This window comes from Toxorhynchites rutilus, chromosome 1 (genome assembly GCF_029784135.1).
Source record: "Toxorhynchites rutilus septentrionalis strain SRP chromosome 1, ASM2978413v1, whole genome shotgun sequence".
In the NCBI taxonomy this organism is placed as follows: domain Eukaryota; kingdom Metazoa; phylum Arthropoda; class Insecta; order Diptera; family Culicidae; genus Toxorhynchites; species Toxorhynchites rutilus.
The window spans coordinates 172,647,230-172,661,164 of NC_073744.1; the positions used below are offsets into that span (position 1 = coordinate 172,647,230).

Genomic DNA, 13,935 nt, shown 5'->3' on the forward strand with positions numbered 1-13,935 from the left:
AAGTGGTGAAACCAAACGTGGAAGAAGAATTGCGAGCGGTATTCCTGTATCATGATATCCACATCCCAGAGCCACTGATTGATGTGACTAGAATATCGAAGTGGAACATACTTGTACGTACCGTAGCCTGCGTATTGCGTTTTATCTCAAACATTCGTAGAAAGAAACAAAGGAAATCGATTGAAACGCTTCCTCCACTCAGAAAATATCCGTTTTCATCAAGAATAATGCAAAACTCTGTAAGGCAGTCTTTAAAGAGAGAGGAATTTCAAGAAGCTGAACGACATCTGTTTAAAATGGCTCAAAATGACGCATTTCCCGATGAAGTGCGTGTGTTGCGGAAGTTACGAGGAAACTATAACCAACTGAATAAAAAGTCATGCGACAAAAGCAGTATACTATATACATTGTCTCCAATTATGGATGACTTTAACATTATACGTATCGAGGGTCGAATCGAGAAAGCAGAATTTGTACCATTTGATTTACGATTCCCGATTATTTTGCCGAAAGGACACTTAGTTACCATTCGTATGTTGGAAGATTACCACCGGAAATTTGGTCACGCAAATGGAGAGACGGTTGTGAATGAAATAAGACAGAGATTCTACATCCCTAATGTTCGCTCTGAATTGAAGAAGGTAGTACGAAATTGTGTGTGGTGTAAGGTACATAAATGCAAGCCACTTATTCCTAGAATGGCATCACTCCCTATTCAACGTATTACACCTTATTTACGTGCCTTTAGTTTTGTTGGCGTTGACTTTTTTGGACCGATATTGGTCACAGTTGGAAGACGCAGTGAAAAACGATGGGTTTCACTGTTTACATGTTTTACTACGCGCGCAATCCATTTGGAAGTAGCTCATAGTTTGTCTACTCAGTCATGTTTGATGGCTATTCGCCGTTTCATTTATCGTCGTGGATCACCTATTGAGTTTTTCTCTGACAATGGTACTAATTTTGTAGGCGCAAGCAAAGAAATTATTAAGAAAATCGAGGTCGATTGCAGCGATAGTTTCACCAACGCAAGGACGAGGTGGAATTTCAATCCTCCTTCTGCTCCCCATATGGGTGGTGTCTGGGAGAGGCTCGTTCGGTCCGTTAAAGAAGCGTTGAAGGAGTTAAATGATGGCCGAAAAATCAACGACGAAATATTGTCAACATCACTTGCCGAAGCCGAAGATATGATAAATACGAGACCTCTGACATATATGCCGCAAGAATCGTCTGATGTGGAGGCATTAACCCCAAACCATTTTATTCGTGGATATCCATCAAGTGGTAATGAAACTTTCCCAGAACAAACTGAAGAAGCATCAGCATTGCGTGATCAATATAAGCGTTCCCAGCTGTTGGCAGACAAACTTTGGAGAAGATGGATTCAAGAATACCTGCCTACAATAAATTTACGAGCGAAGTGGCATGAAGATCGAGAACCAATAGAAAAGGATGAACTAGTGTATATAGCAGATGATACCAACAGAAGACACTGGGTACGAGGCGTGATTAAGGAGATTATTAGGAGTACTGACGGTCGAGTTCGACAAGTTGTAGTGTTGGCCGGAGGAAAGCTGTACAGACGTCCAGTAGCGAAAATTGCGGTGCCAGAGATACGGGAAAGTAAATCTGATTCCGAAGTGCATTCTTCACAAGAGTTACGGGGAGGGGCTGTTGAGGCACCGATGAGCTGTTTGTCCTAATCGTGCTACCTTGATAGGAGTACCTTGATGATTATCAATGTTGTTAACAAATTGACAACAAACCACTATTGTGTTAAAGAGACAAGAAAATTTGATTGAATAGATGTGAATAGTTCGATTATTGGAGAAAAGTTAAATTATAATTAGTTTAGAAAAGTTGATTGAATTTTGAGAATAAGATGGAAATTTGAAAGCGTATATGAAGAGAAGCGTAAGTGTAATTGTAACAGCGAGAGTAAGTTATAAGCTTGAAGAGTATTTTTATTGTAAATTACAGGATTTACAGAAATAAAGGAGGGATTTGAAATCGAAGGAAAGGATTCAGAAAGTGTAGAAAATAGAAAACTACTCATGTGAGCCTCTGTATATTTCTGTATTGTAAAAAAAAACTAATTTTGTGAATTTACAGTTTTGAGCCGTTAGTAAAAATACACGAGCTGCGAAAAAGTGGTTTACATTTTCTGAAGTAAGAAAATCCCTTGGAACAAAACTAGAGCGTGAATACGATCGCTGCCCAAAACATGACATCAAAATCGACATCGGAGATTTAAACACTCAGGTCGGCCAAGAGGAGGAGTTCAGACCGGTAATTGGTAGGTTCAGCGCCCATCAGAGTACCAATGAAAATGGCCTGAGACTTATCGACTTCGCTGCCTCCAAGAATATGGCCAAACGAGCATCTTCTCCAGCACAGCCTCCAATACCGTTACACCTGGAGATCACCACATCAAACAGAAACACAAATTGACCCCGTTTTGATCGACGGTCAACACTTCTCGGATATCATCGACGTCAGAACCTATCGTGGCGCTAACATCGATTCAGACCAATACCTGGTGATGCTCCAACTGCGTTCTAAACGGTCAATCGTCAATAACATAAGACACCAGCGCTCACCACGGTACCACCTACGACGACTACAGGAGCCAAACGTTGCTGCAACATACTCGCAGCGTCTTGAAGCTGCGTTAGCGGGAGTAGACAAACTGGATGCTGTTCCCCTCGATGAATGCTGGAACACCTTAAAAGCAGCAATTAGCAGCACAACAGTGACCGTCATCGGATATGAACAACAAGGACAACGGAACGAATGGTTTGACGACAAATACCGAGCGCTCCTGAACGAGAACTCGCGCAGCCATGCTGCAACTAGCGACTCAACAAAACGAGGAACGATACAGACTGAAGCGAAGGCAGCCAACATATCTCTTTCGAGAAAAAAGCGCCGTCTGGAAGAGAGAGAGAGAGAGAGAGAGAGAGAGAGAGAGAGAGAGTGGGAGGAGATGGAGCTGCTTTATCGTTCTCGAGAATAGCGGAAGTTTTTCAAGAAACTAAACGCCTCGCACAAAGGCGGGCCGAAATGTGCAGGAACAAAGAAGGAGGCATCTTGACGAACGAACGCGAGGTGATCGTAAAGGTGGAGGCAGCACTACGATGAACACCTGAACAGCGTGCAGACAGGAGACCAATACGGCGTTGAGGAGGACTACACCGGTATAGTGAACAGCGGCGACGTACCATCCCCGACGATGGGTGAAGTTAGGGAGGCCATTAATCAGCTAATGAACCACAAAGCAGCTGGTAAGGATGGCCTCGTAGCGGAGCTCTCCAAGGGAGGCCCGGGAATATTTGTAGAGTGTATGCACCGGTTGATAGGCAGGATCTGGGATACAGAACAGTTACCGGAGGCGTGGAAAGACGGGGTAATCTGGCTTGGGATCAATGCGTCTACGACTAAATACAAGGTTAGCAGGAGGAACTCTGATCGCAACAGAGTTCTTCTTGGTATTAATGTTGTGATCGCTGGCGACGAGCTCGAGGTGGTAGAGGAATTAGTCTACCTTGGCTCGTTGATAACAACTGACAACAACAACAGCCGTGAGATTCGAAGACGCATAGTTAATGGAAGTCGTGCCTATTATGGGCTCCGCAAATCCTTGAGGTCCAACAAACTCCGACCCCGTCCGTAGTGTACCATGTACAAATGACGATGCTTGAAGAGGACTCACAAGCGCTTGATGTTTTCGAACGCCGAATGCTCAGAACAATATACGGTGGTGTACAGGAAAACAGAGTATGGAGAAGGAGAATGAACCACGAACTGGCGCAGCTTTATGGCGAACCCAGCATCCAGGAAGTCGCCAAGGCTGGACGAGTGCGATGAGCAGGGCATGTTGCAAGATTGCCGCACAGCAGCCCTGCAAAGATGGTGTTCGCATCGAATCAGGTAGGAACAAGAAGGAGCCCAGCGAGCGAGGTGGTTGGACCAGGTGGAGCAGAACTTGGCAAGAACCGGTGCAGCCGGGAGTTGAAGAACTGCAGCCATGGATCGTGTTTATTGGCGAAAAGTTGTGAATCAGGTCCGTTCGCTGACTGGGATGTTGAATCATTGTAAATAAATAAATATCACCTCATCTGGTACCTCATCTTCACAGTACCGAATCGAATGAAATTGAACCGGATCGCAAAAAGTAAACACTAATCGAAACTGTCCGATCAAAACACGAAACACCAAATCGCGGATTAAAACACACAAATGATCTCATAAACAAAGGTTCACGTCATCTTTGGACATTTTCCCCGGAAATGACTGACAACAAACCGAATGACAAACGGAGCTGATGAGGGGCAGTCCACACACCACGTGGACAATTCTAGGGGGGTAGGGGGTACGTGAGTGTCCATGCTTGTCGACGATGAGGGGGGTAGGGGTTATGAAAAATGTCCACGTGGACACGCTTAATAAGTATAGAATAAATGAAATCTGAAATTTATTCTGCTTTTTTAAAAAAAATTTAAAACTTTCCATCCTCTTTTTTACCTCTTGTTTGGCATTAAATTACATTTTCCGTTGAACAGCTTCACAACTAGTTATACAGTTTTCCTACAGTTTGCCCTTAGCAATCGACCTGTATTCCTCAATCAGCCATAGCTTGGCCCGGATATCATTTCTTGGGAACCAAAATGGCACCTCGTTGTACTTTATAAACGTTTAGTCATATCTTAATAGTTACAGATCGCCAAGACGCATCATAAAAGCAGATAAACTCAAGCCAGAAAAAGTCAAAATCTTCAGAGGGAACTCCTTTTTATAACGAATCCTGGTTTATTGCTGGAGGAGATACGAAAGGGTCATTTTTTAGTGTGCAGCTATTAACCCATTAGTGCCCAGCGTATGAAATTTAATAAGCAAAAATGCCCGTTTTTGAAAAACTGTTTTTGATGAAACAAAAGTGCTAAGCGCATTTTATATGATACCACATGACAATTTAAGAGTGTTTTTTGTGTCAGTGTCATTTTATCGGTCGTTTTTGTTGTTTTGTTGTGTATTGAAGCTTGCTTGATGTTCGAGTTTCCCGCAAAAGTCGCAAAGTAATTCCTTTGATTCCAGATTTTACTTCGCATTACGGTTCGATACAACATTTGGACATTTCTCAAACCACCCCTTCATTTCTTTTTGAATTTAGGATTGCGAAGATCGTGCCATTTTCTCTGTGTTTTTCTGTGACAAATCCGGGGTCCGTTTGAAAATAGCAACCACTTTCGAGTGAGTTTTTGGGATGCCTTTGCTTCGATTTCCTGATTTCCTGTCGATGGTTAGACATTTTTCAAATTGTAACAGGACGTGGAATAAGTGAAGTTTTGAACAGTTGAACAGTTCAGCCGACTCATGAAAGGATAGTCCAGATTTTTATTGCGTACGCGCAGGATAGATTCGTGATGTGCTAGTTCCCGGACGGCATGATATATGCAAACGAACTCATCCTGATATTCAAAATAATAAATTTATATTCTCATACTGCTTTACGATTATTTGCCAGCAAACTGCTATCTTTTTAATTTAATGGTTTTTGATTCTCCAAAAACTTTGTCAAATATCGTATTTCAATCAGACAGCAGGCTTCCAAGCTATGATTCTCTATGAATCGGTTGCTATTAGAATTTCTCATATGATATCATAAGATATATAATGATAGCACTTGCTAAATCTACGAATGATCTGCTCGAAACCTATAAGGGATGATTTGATTCGAAATTCAACAACGGAAATATCAAGACTACATAAATGGAATTTGGAAGAAACAGAACAGCAATACGAATTAATACGTATGTGGACAGCCCCAAACTTGATTGAAATCCGATTTTGAATTTTCATCATAAAAAAGCGTGAGAAAAATGAGAAGAAAACAAACTATCTGTCATACAGCTGGCTACGTTTTTGATTCAGGATTCGTTCAAAACCCATTTTTACATTTTTTCCTCGTTCATCAAAATACATGCACACAAAATACAATACAATAAAAACCCGTGCGGTTTTGTATATTACTTTATTGTTGTTACGATAAAAGAGAGTTACTAGAAATACATGACGGATGAATTTTCAGGCAACCATACTCTTGGATAATTATTTTTTTATAATAAGCCCATAAGGAAAACTCCCTAGTTAATGCAAGACTGCCCTCCATACAATTACTTCTTACGACCACCACGCTCCTTCAGCTGTAGATGAACAGTGGCTCCGCTGAGCAAATTGTAATATGCAACGGTGTTGCTGTCTTTGAAGAACATTCCCTGCAGACGTAATAATTGTTTCATTTAGCTTCCGACATTTGCTTAAAATAGAGCCAAGTCTTACCTCGTAGAAAATCTTCTGCTTTGCCGGCGGCATACCCGTTTCCGCTTGCAGTTTCGCCTTCATCGCGCTCACCGCTTCCGTCAGCTGCAGCTGCATCGAGATCGTCTGACCGTTCAGCTTCCACTCGCTCTTCTCGGTCAAGCTCGGACACTGCACCTGAATCGTGACCGGACCCTTGTGACGCTGCATGAAGACATTCTCCTCGATGAGATGATCCTCTGTGCGTGACTTCTTGCTGAGTGGTTCATCCAAATCGATGGATCCGACACCGCCGGCGCCACCGACCGACTGTTGCTCCTGCATGTTGGGAGCAGGTGGCATCGTCGGGACGCCGTGTGAAGGCATCGGTGGAACACCGAAGCCCACCGGGAACGGTGGCGGCATCATCGGAGGAGGTCCCATTGTCATGCCCATTTGCATCATCATCGGAACCGGCGGTGGCTGGACTGGATGGTGATGCTGATGGTGCTGATGGGGCTGATGAACCTGGATCGGTTTCGGAGGTGGTGGTTGGTGAGATTGGGAAGCGGTTGTGTGTGGTGTCGGCGGAGCAATCGTTGGAGGCTTGGGTGGTGCAAGAGCAACCGTACCTGGGATCGGTTTCGGGCCGATTTTTTCTTTCTCCTCGTCGGTAATCAAACCCTTGCTCTTGTGGATCTGATGAATCTGTGCCTCCAGGGTAATATTTGCTCTGGCAGCCCGAGTGGCTGCCTCCACGCTAGAAGTGTGACCATCCCACGTGACACGGTCGTCTTTCTTGGTTTCCTCTTCGCCCAACTTCTTACCAATGGCCGCTTCCTCGTCACCCACACCGAAAATATCGGTACGCCTTTCGGCAAGTTGCTTCAAGCTTGCCTCGATGGCGGCACCAGGAGCATAAACATTTTCCTGCGCAACCTTCTCGATGTGTTTATCTCGCTGTTCGACCCAGCGAGGATCCAACAAACCAATGCGCATATGCTCGGCCACCTTCGAGGCGGGAATTTTCTCGCCCGTGATTGGCGAGATGAGGTAATCATCTCCCGCCGGAACTGGCGGTTTCTGTATCTTCTGAGCTTGTTTCGGATCGTACTTCTTGACAATAACCTTATCATGCGTCGGTGGAGCCACCGGAGGTGGCTGTGGAGCTCCGGTCGATGCCTTATCGCGTCCCAGACGGATCGGCACATCCTCATCGCTCGAGGAACTCGATTCATCCATATCCTGAACCTGATTGTTATCACGACGCTGTGACGCACCTTGTCCAACGCGGTTCTCCATTTTCGACAGCTTAATGTTGTTCGCTGGTCGATCATCATCACTCTCCTCGTCATCCGACTCAATCTGCATCTCAATATCGTGATCCTCTTCGTTCAAACGTTCCTCCATCAGTACACGCGCACCGACCTCATCGGGAGTGGTTGGCGGAGGAAAGCTACCGCTCTCGTACGGTTGATAGTCCACCACTTCAACCACCACAAAGTCATGCCAATCGATCTGAGCGTACGCAATTCGTTCCCTTTCAATCTTCTCCTCCTCGCGGCGCCTCTGCATCTCTTGATGTTTGTTCCAATTCGCCCTGTACTTGACCTGCTCGAGCACGATATTCATGCTGCTCCGACCGGCAGCGCTCTCAATCTTCAGCTTGTTCATCAAATCTTTTGGTGGAACCAAAATTTTAGTATACTGCTCCAGCAGTTTCGTAAAATACTGAAACAATGAATGCTGCGGTCGCAGAAAATCGAACTGATAGTTCCGCTGCTCGCGGTTCATCAAATTCGTCAGAAACAATCGACCATTGCGGGCCACAAACTGGGCCGTCAGCTTAACTATGTCCAAATCAAGCGCCGAAATCGAGGGCGGATCAGCGATAAACTCGAACTCTGCCGGTGGATCCTTCGGAACAAACTGTTCCTCCCGGACGGACTTCAACAGTTCCTGCTGCTTGAGCTGAGCGGCCAAGCTGGCCGCACTTTTCAGCTGCTGGATTCCGCTGGGCACAACCGCCAAACTGACGTCGTTCCGACCCTCCCGGATTTCACGCACCTTGTGCTGGTAGTACGCGTGATAGGGATCCCCCGGACTGAGAAAATTGAATTTTGGGTTGCCCAGCTCATTTTGCCGGATGCGACTCTCGAACTCGGGCCCGTTGCGTGCCACGAAGCTGGCAGTTTTGTCGACGATATCTGCGACGATTAATGAACCATGTTAGCAAAAATAACACAATTGTTATCGTGCTAGGATACTCACTGCGAACCTCGGGCGGCGGATAAATAATACCCACAATTGGCCCCGACAAAGTTTGTGCCGGTTTTTCGACTGCTTCCTCCGGTTCGGGAGATGGTTGACTCATTACATCAGTCATTGTGGAACGCACAGATGGGTCGAATCTTCGGCAAAATACAAAAATTAATATGCTAGCGAATTAATATCGAAGCGTCCACCATTTACTTTGACAGTTTGGCATGTATGTAGTGATGTCCGGGAATTCGCGTTGACGACATTAAGTTTTTAAGCACGGAACTGGCAACCCTATCCCAACCAAGGTACTTATATATACATACCAAGATGTGTTTATACATATATGTATAACAGGTGAAACATCATCGTCACTTCAATAGGAGGGGGATTGCGGTTTGTGGAGCGGGGGCGTCACTTCTGCACTTTCAAGTGTGAGAATAGTGTGAACTAAAAAGTGCAATTGAACCAGGAAAAGGGAATTTGAGACGCACTGTTTTTCAAATTCAAAATCAAGTAAGTTCGCTAAGCATTTGATTATTGGCGATCTAACGCAAAACGTAAACGATCAGTGAGACATCTGGATTTTGTTTTTGAACTAAGAAAATGATGATAAGGTAACCTAAAACTCAAAAACAAATCACGTATATTTTACTTCCGGACATTCCGAGGTAGTTCTCACATGCAGGAACCATGCATTTTTCTACTTGTTTTTGATTTTGCTCTCGAATTTCCTTCTTTGATTCAACAATTGTCAATATTTATACAATTTTCACTACTAAAAGAGGTAAGAAAATAACATGTTATGTATAAAATTGCGCTGAATTAAATTTCTTCGAAACTCATCGCAATCAAATAATCTTCTATGATTATAATATTGTAATTTATGAAAAGAACTACAAAACTTCCATAAGATCACATGGTAAAATTTAAAACCATCATCACTTTCACCGCAGTGCCGCCCAGGTGTAGATTTGTACGTTAGATCGTCAATTGCTTTATGGCGACTTAACTTTTACAGATGGCATATTATTGTGCTGTAAAGTAGTGGCACAATAACCAACGTGTGGAAATATTGATGGCCGAGGCTGCAAGGTGTGCCCGGGTTGCTCAAATTGTTGATAATGGCTCTGAATCACCGATGAGCTGCAAGTAGAGTGCTGATGGATAGATGGATAGATAGATATGTTGCTCGCTGGCGAATATTGTAATTGTTGTAATATAGGTCTAAATTGTGTCGTTACTGTGCTCTTTTCAGGTGCCAAGCCGCTCCGTTTCGATGCATGCACTTATTAGGCCGTATGAATAAAAACAAAATTCACCTTTACTTTACTTCATTCGAGCAGTCGAGCAGTGAGATTAAGTTTTTACTACGTTTGGTATGAATAAAAGAAACAACAAAGTATTTACTTTTCGAAAATGGATGTTTAGCTGATTTCGTATGAATAAAACAGCATTCATCAAGTATTTACTTCGTTATTATCAAGTATGCTCATGAGCATACTTTGGATCTGAAAACACTATCATTCGTTTTGATGTCATATCCGATTTATGTTTAATGCTGCTATCTTGCGCTTGAAGTTAAACAAGTTAACGATCCGCATTGATGGCATTGAGCTTCGTTTACTAGTTTAGGGGAGCGTAAAAAAATTGATTGATCTTCAGGCGGAATGAACACGTTTTTAAAATTTAAATTATGAATGAAAAATAACCTTCCCGTACCAATTTGGCATTCTGTTTAAATGAAAAACACTTTTGTTTGCAGGTGGTGAAAAAATCTTGTACGATATTGTTTTTGAAAACAACTTTATATGCATTTATTCGAGCTTCCTTTTAATTGTAAAGTGTTCTTGTTCTAATTTTTGTAGTGCAATATTGTTTCCTAAATGGGTTTGGATAACTTCCAATCTATTCTATGTTGGTGTATATTGTGCACCCGTGGCCGAGTGGTTAGGGTCCCATATTATTATAACGGGTGTTCGGGCTCGATTCCCGTTCAGGCCGGGGGATTTTTCGTCAGATAAATTTCCTTCGACTTGCACTGTGGTCACGCGTATTCTAGAGCTTGTCTCTCGGAATACATTCAAGGCGTGTTATTTGGCTTAAGAAATCTCAGCTAAGTATTAATGAATGACGCTAGTTAATGCATACGTTGAGAAGGGAAAAGTTTCACAGGGAACGCTAACGCCATTCAAGAAGAAGATGTTGGTGTATGATACATTTTTATTGTAATTGCGCATTGCCGGAAAATATCAATGTTGTTCCGGTGATGTTTTTTCTGTTATGTTTTCGTGTTTATTGATGTATTGTTGCTTTTTTCAATCACAATGTGATTATTATCGCTCTCTCGATGCCTGATTCGTTAATAGATTCAACGAAATCGCATTGTCCTGAAACACCTTTCAAGATCTTTGAGTAGCAATTATCTGAGAATACGTTGTTTAGTTCACTCGTTCTGCAAATGGTTACACCTTTGGTATCATAGCAATTTCCGGTTATTCGCAGTGTGTGGCACGATAAGCTATAATAATAACCTTGCCGATATCGCCTGTTATCACTCACAGTAATATCCCACCTTTTATGCATATACTTGATGCACACACACACGCACGTTACCCACATCCAGTTGTACAGCAACAAGCATCGCCCCCATTTGACATACCAACTAGAGGTGTGCAAATCAGCTCATCATGATGAACAGCTCTGATCATATCAGCTCATCTAAATGAGCTGTTCTTTATGAACAGCTCTTCAGCTCAGTTGTCAGTGCCGACTTTCAATTTGGGTCCCAAACTCGATAGCCACGAAGCCAGTTTGAAAATGTTAAAATTCAAATGAAATTTTTCACACCATATTATTAATTACTTGAAACACGTATTCCAGACTATTATTTACAACAGACTCGGCGAGTACAACATTTCCGACATTTTTACTGAGGCTTTACATTACAATAGAAAGTTTTCTTAAAAAAAAAAAAAATCTTATGAGATTTTTGCACCGCCTGCAAACAAAGTGTTTTTCATTGAAATAGAATACTCATTTGATACACAGAAGTTAATTTTCATTAATAATTTGAATTTTAAAAACGTGTTCATTCTGCCTGAGAGCCAATTATTATTTTTGGCGCCCCCTAAACTGGTAAACAAAGCTCAATGCCGTCAACGCGAATATAACAGTTGAAAAGACGAGGGACAAATGAAACTAAACTGATGTCTTAACACGAAGAGCGAGAGACGGTCAGTTCATTTGAATCTTACAGCTCACACACTCTCTTCAATTCTACAGCTCTTTTCTCTCCTTCATCATCATCAAAGTGAGCTGAAGAGCTGTTTGATTTTTTTTGCGAGCTGTTCCGCGTCTAAGATAAGATCAGACAATAGGGGGTCTTTTACGGACCAAATTTCTGTCAGATACGGACCAAATTTCTGTCAGTCGTTCTGATTTCTGATTGGTCGATTTCGATAAATTTTGTAAACAAAGTCGATTTTTCCAGTGTTGCCAATAAAAATAAATTACGTTGGGTTTGTATTGAATTTAGAAAAAAAATGAATTTAATTGATATTACGATACTTAGTTTAGAGGAAATGTGAAAGAATTGTATACACGTTTTACCTAATTATTTTGTTACTATATTTTGATTGAATTGAAAAATTTATATATATATATATATATATATATATATATATATATATATATATATATATATATATATATATATATATATATATATATATATATATATATATATATATATATATATATATATATATATATATATATATATACATCCATTTCATGTCAAACCGATATAGTGCTCCTCAGATTTCCATGAAAAGTGGTAGTTTCTTTCTTTATTGCAAAATATTAGACCCGTATTTTTTATTTTTTCGTTAGGGTGACCTTTTCTTATTTTAGGGTGGTCCGAAAAATCATTTTTTTCAACTTTTTCTTAAAGTGCCTTTTTTAAAAATTCATAACTTTTGAATCACTGAACCGATTTAGATGATCGATATATCAAATTGAAGCCAATTAATCTTTTTTGGAAAAATATTAGGCTTGCCAAGAAATCGAATTTTGTTTTCGTAACTATTGATTGTAGTTGTTTTTTGTTATTTTTATGTTTTTTGTTTTTATGTTTTTATATTTTATGTTTTTTCTTGAAAGCTGAGGATTTATTACATAACATATCTCGATATCAGATAGGCTTTTTTGTGTTTTTGAGTGACTTTTCAAAGTTAACCGGTCGTCCGTAAAATTATTTTTCCACTCTTATCCAAAAATAATTTTTTGCAAAAATTTATTACATTTGAACTACTGAACTGATTGAGATGATCGACATATTAAATTGAAGCCAATAAGCCAATCTTTTTTGAAAAAATATCACACTTACCGGAAAGATAGGATTCTAGTCGCATAGGTCTAGTCTAGTCACATAAGAATATTGAACGAAGACTTAAAACATGTTAAATTTACAAAATAATGACTCTAAAACGAAAAAACACCTCTCTAGAACCCTCTTTCCAAGTTCAATACTTTTTTCAATATTTTTTCTATTAAAAATCTACCTCATTGGCTTCAATTAGATTTATTGATCATCTGAATCGGTTCAGAGGTTCAAAAGTTATGATTTTTTGAAAAAGTCATTTTTGGGAAAAAGTGGAAAAAATGAGTTTTCGGACAACACTAAAATGGAAATGGACATAAGTTTAGTTTAATAATAATCTATTTGGTTTCTGATACTGATATATTTTATTTCTACCATGCCATGCTCCTGCTATCAAATTTTCGTTTCCTTGTTTTTTTGTTTTCTCCGCTTTTTAAACGAAAAGATATAAATTTTTTTATAATGTCATTCCTTGTTTTTTCACAATGGAATAAAGTGGATGGTTGTATTCCTGCTCATATAATAAGATAGAATGTTTTGGTTCAGACAATGAGAATCTGCATAACGCTGTAACGGTTGTCAGATTAGATTTATTTGCTAAAAAAAAATCCCAAATTTGTTTTGGAAACGATTATATTATAGATATGGGTATTTAAAAGACTTATTTTATCCTTTTAAAGCATATTTTTGAGATTGTCTATTTGAAAATATGCAATAATCATTGAATTCGCACCAACCAAATGTTACGATTCATTAAAATAGAAATTTGAAAAATCCGATATTTTATAATATTTGGCAGCTCTGGCATCTTCATGTCATGGCTTCGTTTTTGGACGACGAAGAAGAGTAAGAAGCCAGTTGTCTGGTCTTGTCTTAGTTCCGCGTCAACTCACTTCAAAGAGTCGATTCTACGGAACAGCTCATGAGCGGATGGCACATCTCTACTTCAAAGAGTCGATTCTTCGAAACAGCTCATGAGCGGATGGCACATCTCT

General features: G+C 40.7%; 1 protein-coding gene across 1 annotated transcript; it reads right to left on the minus strand.

Annotated features, from left to right (window-relative positions):
- Nucleotides 1-6,015: 6,015 nt before the first annotated feature.
- Nucleotides 6,016-8,793, minus strand: LOC129763335 (splicing factor 3A subunit 1). The gene is made up of 3 exons (XM_055762333.1): nucleotides 8,569-8,793; nucleotides 6,340-8,504; nucleotides 6,016-6,275 (listed from the first exon to the last, which is right to left on the minus strand). Exons 1-3 carry the CDS (start codon nucleotides 8,681-8,683, stop codon nucleotides 6,174-6,176), a joined length of 2,382 nt encoding a protein of 793 aa, XP_055618308.1. The 5' UTR covers nucleotides 8,684-8,793; the 3' UTR covers nucleotides 6,016-6,173.
- Nucleotides 8,794-13,935: the final 5,142 nt, after the last annotated feature.